Below are 18,280 nucleotides of genomic sequence, written 5' to 3'. Positions count from 1 at the left end.
AATGGGGTGCTTACAGCAGTTTTTTGTCCTCTCGCTGTTCCCTGCACTACCAAGATGTGAACAGCAGGCACACATTAGTCCTACTGTCATCCCCCCATGACAGACTGTACCCTAAAACTACAAGGCAAGTCCTACTGCCATCCCCCCATGACAGACTGCACCCTAAAACCACAAGGCAAGTCCTACTGCCATCCCCCCATGACAGACTGTACCCTAAAATCACAAGGCAAGTCCTACTGTCATCTCCCCATGATAGACTAGACTCTAAAAAACCACAAGGCAAAATCAAAACCCTCCCCTTAAGTCAGCTCACAGATTTCAAAGAAATATTCTATCTTAGGTAAAGAATATATAAATCATCTGTAAAGCACTCTCAGAACTCAGTAATGAGAGAAATTTGAAGCAATGGTCACTACTGAAATACATCTTTCTTAATATAAAATATGAATGATAAACACCTAAAAATATGCTTACCATCTGCTGTCAGAGAAAGGCATGCTAAGACCATGAGACACTCAGTCACATCTATTACAATGACTAAAGAAAAACTGTGATTATCAAATAATGATGAAGATGTGGAAGAATAGAAATCTCTCACAGTAACCAAAGCAAAAAGGCAGAAATTTAAACCTATACAAACACTTGAAGAAATGAGCAGTTTTATAAAAAGTTAAACAAATCTTAGCCATTCCAAACAAAACATATTGACTCAAATAAAAGCACAGGCCCACAAAATAATCTGCACACAGATGTTCACAAAAGCTTTTTTTGGTAATAGCCAAAGGTACGTAAAGGAATAAGAAAGGTGAAGCATCAATACAATGAAAGGGCACTAAATAATAGAAAGGTATGAACTACGGAAACAGACACATAAATCTCAGAATATCTGTGCTTTCATGAAGGAAGTCACACAGCCACACAAGAGCACATACCGCATACTCCCCTTCATATGTAGTTCTAGAAAATATAGCTAGCATATTAAAGCAAAACAAAAATGCTCATAATTTAAGAACAGTAAAAGAAAAAAAATTAACTGTTTAAGAGAAGCACCATAATGGGCGGCGTTATAAACAGACTGGGCACTAACCTTGGCCACCGCACACCGGACGGCCATCGACCTGTCGGTCAGGAGGGATCGAGCATTCTTGTAAATATCACGGTGAGAGGAAGCTGCCGCGCCCCCCAATCCAGTCAGCACTTTCTGCAGACTCATTAGGATCTCACTCCGCCCTTGAGACTGAACATGAACATAAAGCAGACCTTAAAACCACATTCTCAAATGAATCCCATTTTTTAATAAGAACCCACTAAGATAGAACAACTCTCGGGGCCAATTATCTTATCTCCGAAGTGTGACAGTGAGGAAAAGCAGTGGATTAGGAATTCCACAAAGTGTCCGAACTGTGAGACTAAGTACTGACATCATCTGAGAAGTCAGTTCTCCTGGACAGGAAGTGAGACTGCAAGCTGGGGACACGGCTTAGAGACAGAGCACTCGCCCAGGGTGTGCTGTGCCCTGAATTTACTCCCAGGTATACACATAAAAAATTATACCCGAGTCTTGAGCTTAGTCTACTATTCTATTTATCAGATGTTGATAAGCGATCTATAGCCAAACTGACACGACAAAACAGAACTTCACTTGATATCATCGTCAGTTTTGAATTCTGCACCCTTCAGAAACAAAAGTTAAGTCTTAAACCCTTTTACTCGTGACTACGACTGTAAACAAGGTAACTGCAGTTGAACACAAAGATGATGTCATATGGAGTAGATGGTCCACAGCTGGGAAAGGCCAGAGTTTCTGAAAACCATTAAATCTAGGAAAGAAGGCACAGTTCTCCCCTAGAGCCTGTGGAGGAAGGATGACCCTATGACCTTTGACCGCTGGGTGCCAAAACTGTGAGCAAGAAGCCTCTCTGTTCTATGATGCACAGTGAACAGCAATGGATTATGGCAGACACCTGAAACTGATACATTAGCTGTGACACAAAAAATAAAAATGCTTGCCGGGCGGTGGTGGCACACGCCTTTAATACCAGCACTCGGGAGGCAGAGGCAGGCGGATCTCTGTGAGTTCGAGGCCAGTCTGGTCTACAAGAGCTAGTTTCAGGACAGGCTCTAGAAACTACAGGGAAACCCTGTCTCGAAAAACCAAAAAAAAAATAAAAAAATAAAAAAAAAAAATGCCAAAAAATATAAAATGTCGATTGAAAAACAGAGTTAAGTAAAAAGTAATAGGTAAGCTTACTCGTTGAAAAACCATTGGAATCCTCTCTAAAAATTAAGGAAACAGACATCAGAAGGAAGGAAACATGACAGCTGAAGTCGCTGTCCTGGTAAGCACCACGAGGACCACAGTAACAGAACAAAACATCTGTAATATCACATGTCTTCACAAGACATACTTGCTGTAAAACTTACCTCTGCACTTTTCAGAGACTTCAACAGATTGTTCACTGTTTCTGGAAATGCACTGCCCAACATCCTTCCCATCTTCTCATAAAATGCCCCAACACAAGCCACTGCTGCCCTGTAAAATGGCCTCACTGGTTAGTAATACAATTTCTGGGCTGGCAAAAGGATTCAGTGGGTAGAGGCTATCAAGCCTGATGTTCTGAGTCCCATTTCCAGGACCTACACGGTAAAGAGCACTAACTCCCACAAGTCCTCTGACCTCCACACATACAATGTAGTGTGCATGTGTACACACACAAACACACAAATATACAAAAGGTTTTAAAGACAATTCATTATACGTTTCTGATTTTCAAAAATTAACTTGTATTTAATCTAAACATTTTAGGCTCAACTTAATCTACTCATCAGTAAACTTGTAAGCAAAATGGTCTCTACTTCTACGTTGGCTCTCTAGTACAAAAGCAGTTCAATGAGCAGGAAGGTCTGGATTCCAAAATCTTCATTTCTTTAACTGGCTGGACTGGGCCAGCAGACTGGTCCTACCCAATCCCCTGCCTCATTTTCCTCACTAAGTCTTTTCTTTCCTCTCAGACACCACTGCTGATACCATGTCAATTCTCCCAGCTATGTCCAGAGTCTCAGGGGATGATGCACATGAGGAAACCCAGTCCCTACCTCAGATCTAGTTAGAACTTCCTGTCAGTACCATGCCTCAGGTTCCACCCACTGGGGTCTTTATGATAGGGAGTCCCTAAATCACCTAGCAAAAGCAAAAGAGCACGCCGGGATTCCTATAAGCGTACTTACAGCTTTGTTGGTAAGTAGGCTGCAGTGTCATCCTTACTTCTGATAATGTCGTTACACTTGTCCAGTGTTTGAAACACTGTGTAAGTGTCCCCAATGCTATAAAGGGCTGCAAGGTTCTTGGCTAACAGTTTCCGAGTAGGTGGTCCAGGTGAGCTGCTTATTAATCCAGTTAACTGTTCAACAAGTTTCTTCTGTTTTTCTTTTACATCTGTCTATTATTTACAAAAGAAAAAGAACATCATATTTTTCCTTGTACCCTTATTACTTTGCAGTCAAAAATGCTTAACATGTATGATGCTTTAATAATTAAAACATTATTCACTAAGCGTAACTCACATGTGAAAACTTTTATAAAAATGAAAACTTCAGTAAGAAATGATGCACTCTTTCCTAGATTAAATCACTATTCCCTTTTTTGTACAAAAGTTTCATGTCAACAAAAGTGATTACTGTGTGAGCCAGTTCCAGATCAACTTAGGAAGTTAAATGATATACTAAATGTACAGATGACTGATATCAAAGGTTTTTCCCTTTGATACAGTTCAGATACAGTTGTCCAAAAAGTTAGGAGCTAGTAAAGGAAACCAAAAGAAATTTAGAGATCTAAGCAACAGAACATAATTCCCAGATCCACACATAATCACTCTTTAGTCAGTATCTAGAACTCATTCATTTAAGAAATGCAATGCAATTACTACAAGCCACGTACTACTCAGCAAAGCCTAGTTCTCATGAAACTTAACATTCTTGCGGGAAGGATGGAATATAAATACATGAATGTTATGAGTGCTCACTATTTTATATAAATTAATTAGAAAACATCTCTCTCTAATGTGAAGTGGTGAGCTATTCAGCTATGCAGGAGAACATTCCAGGGAGTGGGAACAAGACATACAATGTCTGCATATGAAGTGTGCTCAGCACACCTGAGGACAGCAAGGTCACGATAGCTGGGATGAAGTAGGAGAAAACAGTCACAGACAAAGTCAGAAGAACCCAGATGATTACACTGAAGAACATTCAGTTTATTCTGAGTGAGTGCTGTAAGCAGAGGAGGGTTGTAATCTAAATGTTTCACCCAGTTAACTCTGACTGCTGAAACTGTGGTTGCTAAACATACACGGCAGGAGCAGGGTGGGCAATTAGAAAGCTACTGCAACAACCCAGAAGAGAGGCACTGGAGAAGCAGGCGATTGCTAATCAGCATGACAGGAGGTTTAACAAAGAAGTAAAGGACAATTTAAGGATTTGGGAAAGGATAAGTTTGAAAAAGAAAATTACTACTTTGGTTTAGATGTGTTAGTGTTAATTCTGAGGGGAGTGTGTGTGTGTGTGTGTGTGTGTGTGTGTGTGTCTGTGTGTGTGTAGAAAGGGAGGAGGAGAAAGGACAGAAGAGGGAATCCCATGCTGCCCTTGAATTTACTGTGCAGCTGAGGATGACTGTGAACTTTTGATCCTCCTGCTTCCACTTCCCAGGGGCTAGAATTATTGCTGTGGGCTGCCACATAAAATTGTTTTATGTGTGCTGGGAATTAAATCCAGGACTTTTTGCATGTTAGAGGCGAGTGGTCTGCCAACTGAGCTACATAGGAGCCCATGAGTATCTGAAAGTTGGGTATCTACACTGGGGGTAGAAATCCTAAGATTAGCTATCACTAATGAGCAACACGGACGACTCTTACAACAAAACAATGTGAGTGTTGAGTATTTAACGCAGAGGATCAGCTATGTGAAAAGATGGGAAAGGACCAAATAAAAAAAGTCCTGACTATTGATTTGAATAATTTGAGTTATGTGGAAAGGAAGACAACAAAGGTTCAGTTACAGAAGATTTAAGAGATAAGTGAAATTTCCAGTTAAACGCTACAAGGGAATCCATGCATTTACTGTCTTTCTGGCAATTAAAGTGATTCTACCAGGCAGGAACAATAGTATCAGAGCACAAGTTTACAACAGCCACAACAATAGGAAAAGAACCCAAGCAAAGTCTGGATGCCTAGCACTCCCAACAGAGAAAACAACAAGAAATTAAGACACAAAGTATTCCAACAGTTCATGTTTTTAAGGCCTGGGAGCCTTTTGAGGTTAGACTAAGTCTTCACCTGGAAACAAAAGCAATGACTGGCTGATAGTCTGAAAGGGTGTTCAGGAGAGCACCCTTCATGTCCAGCACTTCATCACCCAGGCAGCTAATGCAGGAAGACAGCTGCTTGTTTGAAGCCAGTCTGGGAAACACAATGAGTCCCAGGCAAGGCATGGATAACTAATAAAAGCCTGTCACACCAAGAAAAAAAAAACCCACAAAATCTTCTATGTTTCTCTCCTCATTTTAGAAGAAGGCTAAAGGCTTGTTTTCTGAAAAAACATTAAGACAGGACAACTCTGGACAAGGAGGGATCAGGCACAACTGTGGACTGAGGTCACTGTACTAAAACAGGAATTAAGTGAATATTCTTCAACACGTACTGAGTGTTGAAGACTTCAGGCTCCCCATCCCAGTCCCTCAATACTAGACAATTAACCACATCTCCTTCAGACACTAGAGTAGAAAAGTATCTTCTAGGGAACAATCAGTCAAGAGGAACAAACTAACACAGTAAGGGGAGGACTATCCTATCTGACATTCCGCCAACAAAATTCACCTTTTCCAGAACACCTTCTACGACTCACTTTTAAATTTGAACAAAGCTCTCATTTGAGGAACATATCTAATGCTTAAAAAATAAACAAAATGTGCCGGGCGGTGGCGGCACACACCTTTAATCCCAGGATTCGGGAGGCAGATCTCTGAGTTCGAGGCCAACCTGGTCTACAAGAGCTAGTTCCAGGACAGGCTCTAGAAACTACAGGGAAACCCTGTCTCGAAAAACCATAAATAAATAAATAAATAAATAAATAAATAAATATAACAAACAAAATGTGAACAAAACAACCTTGCATCAAAGAGTCTGCGTAGGAAGTAGAAGAAACAGTAAAAGTCTCTTTTAAGTCCCCAGAGAGAACATGCAGACACTGGGATCACAGGCATCACAGGGACCACTTCTAGGCACTGATGACTATGAGTGACACCAGCCACAGAGTCGTCTTCTTCTCCCAGTCACACTAAGCTGAGATACGAAGGTCGCAACAAGCAGGATTTAGTCAGGGTTTGGGTTTTGTTGCTGATCAAGAAGAGATAAACTAGAAATTCCTGATGTGAGTGACATAACATTTTCAAAACACGATGTTTAAATTTTCCTTTATATTAATCTCATGGGGGTTGGGGAGCAATACCTACCTTGTTGGCAGCAACTAGGACTTTGTCAAGAAATCTTAACCATTCAAAGATAAACACTGGTCTCTTTGCTTCGGTGATTTGAGCCAATGCTTCTTCATTTAGCAATAAGCTGTGAGCTAACTCCATTACTGAAGTTCTTAATTCACACCTTAAACAAACAGATTAGATAAAAAAAAGAAGTGCATGTAAGGAATTTTTATTTATGTGAAGGACTGTTTTGCCTACATAAATGTGTACCACGTGAGCCTGCTGCCCACAGAGTTCAATCAAAGCAGGGTGTTAGCTCCCTGGAACTGGAGTTAGAGATGATTTTGAGGCACCATGTGGGCCCCGGTCCTTTTCAAAAGCACCAAGTGTTCTTAACTACTGAGCCATCTTTCCAGTCCCCACATGTAAGGATTTTTAAATATTAAATGTCAAGTCTCATAAATGCAACCACTAAAATAGGGGAAGAAAGTACGGTTTCACTTCTCATTATTTCTTATTTGTTCAATATAACTTCTTTGACACATAGCCTGAGAGAACCAATTTTGAGAAGACAACAGAAGAAACAAAATTAAACTGGAGGTAAGAATGGAGTGCAAGGAAAATGGAAATACTGCATTCTCATTCTACCATGAGAACCCCCTAAGTAACAAGTTCACGCCTCTTAAGCGAGCTTTCTCCGTCCCTGGCTGAGTGTTCAGGCACCTTTACCGGTCCCTGGCTACCAGGGCCCAGGATAATGACCCCAGGCTTCCGACAGGCGAGGGGCAGGGCTCCGCAGTAGTAGGGCCCGAGACAACCCCTCGGCCCGAAGATGCAGACCCCGACTGCTCGGTGTCTCGGTGCACCCCGCTACTCCGAGGATCGCGACAGCTTGGGGCCTGTGGAAAACGCGAGTCGGGGTCGCGGGGAAGCCCCAGGATGTCAGCTTCCCGTCGCGGGGGTCCCCGAGCTGTCAACCCCACGAGGCTGAGGCTCCCGGGCCTCAAAACTGCAACTCCCTCCTCAGCCCTCTGCAAACGTCCCGCGACAAAGGGATCGCGGTGCACGTCTACCAGCAGGCTTTGACAGCGCGCGGGGCCGCCTCACCTCCTAGTCTAGCAAGAGCGGAGCAGCTGAGCTCAGCAGGCAGAAGTCACCGCGGACAGACCCGGATGCCCCGCCTCCCAAACTCCTGCCAGCAGGAAGAGGGAGGAATACGCAGGCGCAGAACGCTGGTCACGCGCACGCGCACTCTTCACGCTCTCTTAACCCCGCCCACCCGCAAGTTTCCGAACGAATCCGCTGTCAGAAACAAGTGGGATGAAACTCTGCGGGGCCCCTCACGAAATTGGAGGGCGCATGCGCAGCGCGCTGGGGGATCGAAGAGGTAAAGCTACATATTTAGGGTCTGTGGACACCCAGGAAATTTTGATTGAGGTCGGTGCTAGTTGGCTGTGACTGCCCATCACGACGTCAGCAGCGCCCCATCCGTGAGTGGTCGTTTTGGTGAGTCGCGGCAGGCGGGAGGGAAGGACCAGCGATGCTCGAGACACCCATAGGAAAGAGGTAGCCCACCTCCGTGTATTCAGTAGCCCTTGCTTCAAACTACCGTACCCTTTGCCCAATAAAGAATAAGCCTGAACCTATAATCTTCCTGTTGAGAAAACGGTTACCCATTCTTTAGGTGCATAAGCAAAGAGCTTCACATTAGCTTCACATTCCTGGTTCTTTCACACACAACCACCTCCAACCCATCAGCAAATGCTGTATGATCTCCCCTTAGGTAGACCACCTCCCTGCTGTGTGACTCTTAAGGGATGGTCCAGCATCGTTGCCTGGGTTTTCTGTCCATCGCCCTGTGGAGTTTATGTTTATGTTTGAAAGGAGTGGATAATGCTAGTGTATATTGTCCTCTTAGCAAGAGAGCTTTCACACTTGAGGACCTAAATTCCTTATTCCACTCCTTAAAGTAATTTAACTTCCTCACCAAAAATAACTAACTTCCTCTAAATGTGTCTGTCAGTGACATTGCAATACCTGGGTGTAAGTGTGATGAGGTATGAAAATTGTGACTATCAGATGTAATAGCTTAAAGGGAGCGCTTTCAAAATAACCTGTAATACCTTGTACTTTGTGTGGGTGGGGATGTTTCATGTTCTGAGGCAGGGTCGCACTGTGCAGATCATCCCTCCGTCAACTCCAGTACACCAAAGGGCCACCACGTCTGACTGTGGAAATGTTCCCCCTAAAAATAATTCAGTTTGGGCTAGAGATTTAGCTCAATGGTAGAACGCTTTCCTTACAACTCAGCAATGACAGTTATAGCCTCGTTCTGTTCCAGGCTAGAGATTTAGGTCAATGATAGAATGCTTTTCTTACATCTGTGAGGTCCTGGGTTCGATACCCAGCTCAGCGATGACAATTATAGCCTCATTCTGTTTCAGGAGCAAAATCACCAAGACCTGTATTCGCTGTGGCTGAGAACAAATCATTTAGCCGGATTGAGCCTTAATTCTTTTAGCTGGAACGTGGAGCTAACTGTTCATATCTATTGAGCTGTTGATGAGCTAGGTGAGTATTAGCTGTTATGTGTAAGCATTCCTGTACTCAGCCTGACTCACCTCAGGCTGGACTACTTCCCAGGTAGCTCACTGATTTGGCTTACATGTTTGTGCCTCAGATCCTTCCACATGGATACTCCAAAGAGTTTCTTGAGTGCTCCCCTGTGTGGCCACAGGCTTGATTCAGTTAATTCATGCTACCAACTTTACAGAGTACAGTGTGCGGTGTGACCCAAAAGTCAATTTCAGACTCAAAATCCTGTTGGTTACATGAATGGCTCAATGTCGAGAGTGCACAGAGTTATCAAAAAGCCCAGAGGCAATATTTACTAGGAACCGACCATCTTGGAGAATACCACATGATTATATGAGTGTCTGTCTGGAGAATCACAAGTTCCGAGGCCAGCTTGGACTGCATCGTGAGTTCCAAGCCAACCTGAGATACAGGATATAGTGTGGTCCGATCTCAGGAAAGAAACAAAAAACAAAGCAAGAGTGTTTACTTCTGTGGTGTTTTGAATCGGTATGGTACCAGTAGACTCATATTTTTGAATATTTAGTCCCCAGTTGGAGGACTTGTTTTGGAGGGATTAGAAGGTGTGGCCTTGCTGGAGGTGGTGAGTCACTCCAGGGCTTTGAGATTTCAAAAGCCTACACCATTTCCAGTTAGCCTTTATTGGCTTGGCTGCTTCTCTGTTGCTAGGATGTAGAGTGCTGAAATCTCTATCTTTGTGCACAAGGGAGCATCATGTAGCATTGCTTCTATTCGTGGTTGATTTCCATTTTGGTTAACTAAAATGATAATGATAATACTATTACTTTGTCCTATTTGATTTGTAGGCAGTGTTGTCATATGAAGTTGAACATGGCAGAAGAAGAGGATTACATGTCAGATTCCTTCATTAATGTTCAGTAAGTAAATGTGTATGCCTAATATGATGACATGCAAAAGGCATCTACAGACTCCAAAGTAAGGACAGTGTTTGGGTGGTGGTGCCATAATCACGTGTGTCCCTTTGAGACGAGGTCTGTCTCATGTAGCTTAGGCTGCCCTCCAGCTCAGTATGTAACTGATTCCCCTGCCTCAGTTTCTTAAGAGCTGAGATTGCAGGTGTGTACAGAAGCCATGCCTAGCTGTTGCAGCGCTGGGGGTCATACTCAGGCTTCAGGCACGCTAGGCAAGTGCTCTGTCACTCCCTGAGCTACTTTCCCCACCACAGACCAGGGCCTTTTCTAATATTTATTTTGATTTTGAAGGCAGAGGCAGGGAGATTGCTGAGTTTGAGGTCAGCCTAGTCTACAGAGAGTACCAGGCTGGCCTGGACTACGCAGAGAAACACTGTTTGGAACTTCCCTTCCCCCCAGGAAAAAAAATCAGTCTTTCTGTTTCATGGATAACATCCTATGTGTCCTTACAAAGTTAATAGGAGCTTTCTCATCTCTTTTGGTGCTAACCATTTTACTTCTGCTCTTAACCCTCTTTGGGTGCCCTCTTCTGTCTTCTGTCAGAGTCAAGAGAGAAAACTTCCTGCCCCTGCCTACACTGTTGCCTTTCTTTTTCAGAGAAGACATCAGACCAGGCGTGCCCATGCCGAGGCAGATCCGAGAGGCCCGTCGAAAAGAAGAAAAGCAGCAGGAAGCTAATCTGAAAAACAGGCAGAAGAGTGTGAAAGAGGAAGAGCGGGAAAGACGTGACATTGGGTTGAAGAATGCACTAGGCTGTGAAAACAAGGGGTTCGCTTTGCTCCAAAAGATGGGATACAAGAGTGGCCAGGCTCTGGGCAAGAGCGGTGAGTTGTGCGTGGTGGAAGCGGCTCGGTATTCTCCCACTCAGCTGCAGTATGCTGATGGAGACCTAAGCTGACAGTACTTTTATCTACCAAAAAGTAAAACAACTTAAATTTCTTAGCATCTTTGGTGCTTACAGAGTTGTCTGCTCACAGCCCTCTTAAACGCCACACATGCCAACACGAGCTGCTTACCATCCCACCGCCGCCTCGAAGGCGCTGGCAGGCGGCTGACGGGAGCAGTGAGGAATGGGTGCAGGCGATGGGCAGAGAAGCACAATGTCCACACTGCAATGAAGCAACTTTGGGGACTATCGTGGGGCTCTTCTGGGCTTGCTCTGTGCCCACGGCAGCCATCCAACTGACCTTCCAGTTGGAGAAGCTGTGTTCCCCTTTAGGAAATCACACTGCTTATGAAGATGTAGTGCTGTAAATTGTGGCTTCGGTTTGCTTTTTTTCCCCTCTATTCTAATCACTTTGATTTTTCATATAGGAAGACTGTTTTCTCCTGAGATTGTCATCCACTAAGACTGTTGTGTCCCTAATATCACTTCCTAAAATGGCATACGTGCACAGGAGAGGCAGAGGCAAATGGATCTCTGAGTTCAGGGCCAACCTGTCTATATAGTGAGTTCCAGGATAGTTACAGCTATGCACTGAGACCCTGGTCACAAAAATAGATGATAGATAGAGAGGTAGATAGGAGGTATTTGAAATTAGGAGAGGTAATAGCTGAAAAAGAGAGCATTAGTTTGCAGAATTCAATTTGCAGTGTCATTGAGACTGGGAGGGAATATACAGAGAGCATTGTAATGTTATATACCGCGCTGACTGACCTGAACTTGGTGGTAAGTAAAATATTTCTAATCTATGTTTCTTTTTTCTTTTTTTAGGAGATGGCATTGTTGAACCAATTCCTATCAATGTCAAAACAGGTATATATAATCTTTTTAGTAGTATATTAAGTAACAATAACTTAGATTGGTTTGCTTACTATGTTTTGTGATGGTGTCCTTGTATTTGGCTGTCATAGAAAGCTTATGGACTAGTAAAATGTTAAACTTTTAAATATTTTAAAGTTTTTTAAAATATTTATTTATTTATTATATATACAGTATTCTGTCTGTGTGTGTGTGTCTGCAGGCCAGAAGAGGGCACCAGACCTCATTACAGATGGTTGTGAGCCACCATGTAGTTGCTGGGAATTGAACTCAGGGCCTTTGGAAGAGCAAGCAATGCTCTTAACCACTGAGCCATCTCTCCAGCTCTAAAATTGTTTTTATAGTAAAAAAAAAAAAGTATGTTTTGATAAAATAGAAGTGATAGAATATAAAATTTAGCCAGCCTGGTCTATAAGAGCTAATCCCAGGACGGGCTTCAAAGCTACAGAGAAAACTTGTCTCAACAACAACAACAACAAGTCATAAAAAATATGGGGGAGCCAGGAATAGTCATTTGTAGTTATACATCTGTAATCTCAGAATTTAGGAGGAAGATGGAGATGTGGAGGCTAGCCTGAGCTACATAGTGAGGCCTGCCAAAGAGTTAAGGATGAAGCCCACTGATAAACCATCTGCTCATCCAGTCCATGGCCCTGCTTCTGATCCCAGCACCACAAACTGGGGGCATTCTTACAACTGCGGAGTGCAGAGCACCTTTCTTGTGTTCTGTAATGTTATCAATAGCATTTCTTAGTGTCATTCCTTGGATTAACTCAAGAGAAAACACGCATACATTTATGAAAGTATGATAGTTGATACTATTTTCCTAATTTTTATTTTATTTTTTATTATTTACTTACTTGTTTTGTTTTGTTTTGAGACAGGGTTTCTCTGTAGCCCTGGCTGTCTGGAACCCACTCTGTAGACCAACTGGTCTTGAACCCAGAGATCTGCCTGCCTCTACCTCTCGAGTACTGAGATTGAAGGCATGTGCCACCACTGCCCAGCTCCTAATTTTTAAAAATATGTGTATCATTACTGTTTTGCATGAGACTCTGTGTTTTCTGTTGCTGTTTTAATGAAATAAGTTTGGTTAATTATATTCAAGTGAGAACTGCATTTAATTTCTTAAGTATTTAAATTGTCGTGTTTTGAAGTTTAAATAAAAATGAGTAAGTTCCTAAATTCCTCATCAGAGTTTTTGTCTGCGACCAGGAAAAAGTGGCATAGGTCACGAGTCATTACTAAAACGGAAAGCGGAGGAAAGGCTAGAAAACTACAGGAGAAAAATCCACATGAAAAACCAAAATGAAGAAAAGGCTGCCGAGCAGTTCCGGTAAAACGTTTTCTTTGAATTGGTTCAGATCCCCTTTATTATTCTGGGTGTTCCTTGGTGCTTGGGTATATAAGGCAGTTAGAGAACAGGGGCCTTACTATACAACCCTTCTTTACTTAGGATGCGCCTGAAAAGTAAGCAGGATGAGCTGAGGCTCGAAGGCGACCTGAGAAGGAGCCAGCGAGCTTGCCAGCAGCTAGACGCCCAGAAGGTAGGTGGGTGGCGCCTTTCAGTTTCTTAGAGTTTTGGTACCTGGATGATTTGGTTTATGTTTTTGTTCTTGTGATTTGTTTTTTTGAGATGGGGAGACTCCATGCCTTGTTTATTAAACCTTTCCCTTAAAACTTCCGTTTGAAGTGTACCACCTGTTGTGGTTACTGACACACTAATGGCTGACTTACTCCAGGGACTGTCTCCTGAGGTGTCTGCTAAGTGTCATTACTCAGGACTGGAATGTATAGAAATTCTGTTCCCCATGTTTGACTAACCAGAACAACCTAAGTTTAGTCCACACTTACCACTCTGTGTGTCTGTTGGGAATTTAAGGTGGAATGCTTAAGTCACACTATTACTTTGTGAGTCTTTTGGGAATTTAAGGTGGAGTGCTTTCATTTCAAGTAGGAGTCTTTTAAAATCGTTTTAAACAAATCTTTGCCTTTCACAAAACACTGAGTAGTATGGAAAGAAAATGACTTCACTTAAACATTGGTATGGTTTCTATCACGTATGAGTAGCCGGGAAGAATGTCCTACTACACTGTATTTTCGTGAGATATTCTCTTGCATGTATTTGCTGACATGTAATGACTTCCTTGCTTCTATGTACAGCTTTCTACCCATCACTCATCTTTCCTGCTCGACTGACAAAATTCTAATTGCCTTTCCGTCATCACAGTTCACAGCCCAGGTCTTTACCGGGAAATTGCACTCAGTGAATATTAATTGGAAGAGCAGATTCATGTTAACACAAACATACTTAAGACACCACAAGTATACTTAGCTGCATTTTACAAGAATAATTCTGCATTTTCAGAATATTCAGGTTCCCAGGGAGGCATGGTACTGGATAAGGCCTGAAGAGGAGACTGAGGAAGAGGAAGAGGAGGAGCAGGATGAAGACGAATACACGAGCGAGGATTTGAGTGTATGTCTGGGCGCCATTGTCTCCTCATAGCAGGAATCTTGGCCTTGGCACTGTTACCACCTGAAGCTGGGTAACTCTTTGCCATGGGCAGCATGACAGGATGTGTAACAGTAACACTTGGCTTGAGTCCTGCCACCTGACTAGGTGCAGGGATGGAGAAAGGATAGACACAAAGATACACATACAGGAAAACTAGGGTCACTCTGATGGGGAGTACCTACTACCCCAGCAGTCTTGAACGACAGTGTGTTCATTAGGAATAGCACTGGGGGAGGAACTAGCTGGTCTTGATGGGAAGCAGTCTCAGGCGGTGACATACCAGAGGAGGAAGCTGCAGTTGCCAGGTGAAACTGGCATCTGGAGGATGGAGACCAGCTATGCTGCTCTGTAGGCAACAGAGCAGCCTTGATTGGATGTGTATCGCATGTATTAGCATGCCATGTCGTGTCTCCAGTGCCTCAGCCTCGCAGGAGAGCCAGAGAGGAGCAGCTAAGCGTTCCTCAGGAACCCGAGAATGAGCGATTGTAAATGATTGATCAGGGTGTGCAAACTGGCAACTGCAGCTTGACAACCGAAAAGTGTTCCCCAGCATTGCTCTATAGCCCCCGGGGAGAAAAGTTACCCTGAGGCGAGAGCTGCTGCTTTCCAGGATTATTTACTAGCCCCAAAACAAAAGTTTCATATAATTCTCCATTTCACTGTAGTTTACTGAAAGCGACAGGTTAGCTGCAAATTTAAATGATTGCACTTGGCTTTGTTTCCTGTTAAATTTCTAAAAGTGATCCTAATGTGTACCTCATCTATTCCAAACAAAACAGACAGAAGGAAGCACAGGGTGGAAGAAGGTAACTTTGTGAGCGAAGGCACCTGCTGCCGAGCCTAGCAGCCTGAGTTCTAGCCCTTGGACTCACATGGTGGAAGGAGAGAACCGACTCCCAAATTTTCCTCAGACACACACTGCCAAGCACATGAGACCATATACACACATATGTACAATTAATTTCTAAAATATTATTATTCAAGAGCAGGTGACAGTCCTCCTATAGTTACTCGAATATGGAATTTTCCTAGGTAGCAGTCACAGCCTGAAGCACACATGTATGGCTTAGCTGAGCTCTCTGAGGAGTGTGGCTGAAGGAGGCAGTCCTCCGTCCCTCCACTTGAGGGACAGATTTCCTTGAAAGTAAAGAGGTCTTTGAGAATCCTAATTAGCGCTGGGCACAGTGGCTACTCTGGTGTCCCATGATCTGCCACTCAAAATGGATGTTCCTGCTGGGCATGATGGTGCACACCTTTAATGCCTGCACTCAGGAGGCAGGAGCAGGTAGGTCTCTGTGAGTTCAAGGCCAGCCTGATCTATATAGCAATTCCAGTTCAAGAGTCCATGAGACCCTGTCTTTTTTAAAAAACAAAACAGCAACAAAACCTCATCATAGAGCCAGCCAGATGATGATTTTCTTTATGTTCACCAGTTTTCTCTTGTGGACAAGTGGGTAGTCAGCTGGGACATGCCCAAATATATCACCTCTGCTCTGATACCTTGAGTAACTGTTTGAGAGTGTAGCAGAAGAGTTCAAGCCTGGGCCTGAACTGAGATTCAGGAGCCAAGGTTCTGGTTGACGCAAGCACTGATGCCCCTGTGTCCTCTGTCAGGTGCTGGAGAAACTGCAGATACTCACTGGCTACTTACGAGAAGAACATCTATATTGCATTTGGTGTGGGACAGCCTATGAAGGTGAGAAGATGATTTATGCTTAAAAATACTGCCCATGAATATTGCTTATTTTTAATAAAACCTACTTGTCTTATTTATTCCATTTAAATAGCAATGTGGGACCGGTGTCTAAAGAAATACTAACTATAGAAATAATTGAGTTTTTATTAGAATTTAACACTTAATTTTTCAGTAACTAAATGTGCAAGAGGGAATTTTTCACCATTTTATTACTCAAATAATTTCAAGAATAATGTACAAAGGCTAGGCATGGTGGCACACACCTTTAATCCCAGCCCTCGAGAGGCAGAGGCAGGTGGATCTCTGAGTTCAAGGCCAGCCTGTCCTACAGAGCAAGTTCAGAATGGCCAGAGCTACACAGAGAAACCTTGTCTTGAAAAAACCAAAAGAAAAGAGAGAGGAAGAAAGAAAGATCGGTTGGTTTTATCTTTGTGTGTTCAAAGTTTGTATGTGAGTGCCATGACAGCAGCTCTCTGGCACATAGCAAGTGCCAACCCAACCAGGGCTACAGAATGAGACCCTGTCCCAACCACCTACCCCCATCAAAAAAAGAAAGAAAGAAAGAAAGAAAGAAAGAAAGAAAGAAAGAAAGAAAGAAAGAAAGAAAGAAGGAAGGAAGGAAGGAAGGAAGGAAGGAAGGAAGGAAGGAAGGAAGGAAGGGGAAGAAGAAGAAGAAGAAGAAGAAGAAGAAGAAGAAGAAGAAGAAGAAGAAGAAGAAGAAGAAGAAGAAGAAGAAGAAGAACTTGAAAATAATGATTTTTTTCATGCTTTATTTTTTGGAGACTCATTCTTTGATAGATACTTGCATTAAAATTTTATAACTAATTTCTATTTAGGCACACTATTGTCTTAACTCATTAAAATCAAGTCTGTTGAAATCCACTCTTTTTATTGTGAAGAAGAAATTAGTTTAACCTTTGCCAAATATTTTTTCTTTTTTCTTTATTCTTCTTTCACATATTACATCCTGACCGCAGTTTCGCCTCCCTCCTCTCCTCCCAGCTCCTCCGCACAACCTTCCCTCTCCCCAGACAGATCCATCCCTACTTCCTTTCCCTTCAGAACAGCCTTGCCAGATACCTTGACTAAGCCATTTGTCTCATGTACTGTCCATTTTACCTTGATTAACTTGTAATTAAGAACTTTGTATCTGAGAATGAGGGTTTTTATTATTATTTTAATCTCTTAAATTTTCATATTGTGTACATGTCTATCTATGCACCATAGATTTTCAGATAGAACATTCAGTGTTCATGGAAGCCAGAAGCAGGCCTCGGATCCCCTGGGCTTGGAGTTAGACTGTTGTTAGCCACACGTGGATGCAGAAAATGGAATCTAGATCCTCTGGAAGAGCAGCCAGTGCTCTTAACCATCAAGCCATCTCCCCAGTCCCCTGCCCCTTATTTTTTATTATTGTTTGAATCTTTTTCTCATTTATTTTGTAAAATAAATAACAAACATGACTGTCTAAAAATACTGCATACAATTTTCTAAAATTACTCTAAACTTGTATATATTTACCTTTTATTTCTTCTACATAAATTACAGATAAAGAAGACCTATCTTCAAATTGCCCAGGACCAACCTCTGCGGATCATGACTGAGATTGTTCCCAATAAAATAAAAACTATTTATGCCGGTGTGGAAAGAAGGCCTTTATGTAATGCTTGATTCTTTCAGAAGTATGTTCTACTTGGGGTAAAATTGCTCACTAGCTTGGGAAAAAGCTACTGTTATTTCAAAATACAAGTATTATAGAAATGGACAGTTATGATTTATGCTAGTATTGTGATGCTTGTGAGGCATCCCAACAGGTAACACACTTAGTCACCTCTTTACTTGGGATCAGTTGAGAAATAAGCCATCATGGGAATCAGCAAATCAGTTGTCTGCCTTAGAACTTGAGGTATAGTGTAATGGTAGAATGCCTGCCAAGCCTGGGCACGGCCCTGAGCTCAGTCCCAGCACCACAAGTCAGGCTTCTCAGCACGAGCTGAGCTACAAAATACTGCCACTTTCTCTTATCAGGATCCTTCAAAGTTTTTTTTTCTGTTTTTGTTTTTTTACATACTAGTCCCAGTTCCCCTTTCTTGCTCTCCTCCCGCTCCCCTTAGCTCCCTCTCCCCACCACACCTCCCATCTGCTTCTCAGAGAAGGTAAGGCCTTGGAGGCCTTACCCCTTCTCCCGTGCCTAGGCTGAGCGAGGTAGAATCTCTCCATAGAGAACAGGCTCCACAAAGTTCATGCATCAGAGTTAGATCCTGGTCCCACTGCCAAGTGGCTTCACATACTGCCCAAGCCACAC

The 18,280-nt window shown here is 42.8% G+C and overlaps 2 protein-coding genes across 4 annotated transcripts in view; one reads left to right on the top strand and one right to left on the bottom strand.

Moving 5' to 3' along the window:
- The window catches only part of Heatr5b (HEAT repeat containing 5B), a 78,263-nt gene extending 70,605 nt beyond the window's left edge, over positions 1–7,658 (bottom strand). For both annotated transcript variants that reach the window (XM_038318699.1, XM_038318700.1), the window contains exons 1-5: positions 7,580–7,658; positions 6,506–6,653; positions 3,229–3,440; positions 2,425–2,533; positions 1,088–1,237 (exon numbers count right to left, since the gene is read on the bottom strand). In XM_038318699.1, the coding sequence (XP_038174627.1) occupies positions 1,088–1,237; positions 2,425–2,533; positions 3,229–3,440; positions 6,506–6,631 (597 nt within the window). In that variant the 5' untranslated portion in view covers positions 6,632–6,653; positions 7,580–7,658. The remainder of the gene's footprint in view (positions 1–1,087; positions 1,238–2,424; positions 2,534–3,228; positions 3,441–6,505; positions 6,654–7,579) is intronic.
- A 124-nt stretch (positions 7,659–7,782) lies between these two features.
- Positions 7,783–17,628, top strand: Gpatch11 (G-patch domain containing 11). 2 transcript variants are annotated; one of them, XM_038318702.1, is made up of 11 exons: positions 7,783–7,978; positions 8,917–9,043; positions 9,153–9,452; positions 9,874–9,945; positions 10,597–10,823; positions 11,714–11,755; positions 12,977–13,097; positions 13,218–13,308; positions 14,130–14,240; positions 15,894–15,975; positions 17,524–17,628. In XM_038318702.1, the coding sequence occupies exons 4-11, from the start codon at positions 9,887–9,889 to the stop codon at positions 17,577–17,579; spliced, it is 789 nt and encodes a 262-aa protein (XP_038174630.1). In that variant the 5' UTR covers positions 7,783–7,978; positions 8,917–9,043; positions 9,153–9,452; positions 9,874–9,886; the 3' UTR covers positions 17,580–17,628. The 2 variants fall into 2 exon arrangements, with proteins under 2 accessions (XP_038174630.1, XP_038174629.1); XM_038318701.1 differs by lacking the exon at positions 9,153–9,452.
- The last annotated feature ends 652 nt before the right edge of the window (positions 17,629–18,280 follow it).

Source organism: Arvicola amphibius, chromosome 2, assembly GCF_903992535.2.
Source record: "Arvicola amphibius chromosome 2, mArvAmp1.2, whole genome shotgun sequence".
NCBI lineage: Eukaryota > Metazoa > Chordata > Mammalia > Rodentia > Cricetidae > Arvicola > Arvicola amphibius.
This window is presented reverse-complemented; position numbering and strand designations above follow the sequence as displayed.

Excerpts from the sequence above, each read along its gene's own strand:
- Gpatch11 (XM_038318701.1), top strand. The coding sequence starts at position 9,887 with ATGAAGTTGAACATGGCAGAAGAAGAGGATTACATGTCAGATTCCTTC. Across the intron at positions 10,824-11,713 it reads CCAGGCTCTGGGCAAGAGCG|GAGATGGCATTGTTGAACCA; the intron begins GTGAGTTGTGCG and ends TTCTTTTTTTAG. Across the intron at positions 15,976-17,523 it reads GTGTGGGACAGCCTATGAAG|ATAAAGAAGACCTATCTTCA; the intron begins GTGAGAAGATGA and ends CATAAATTACAG.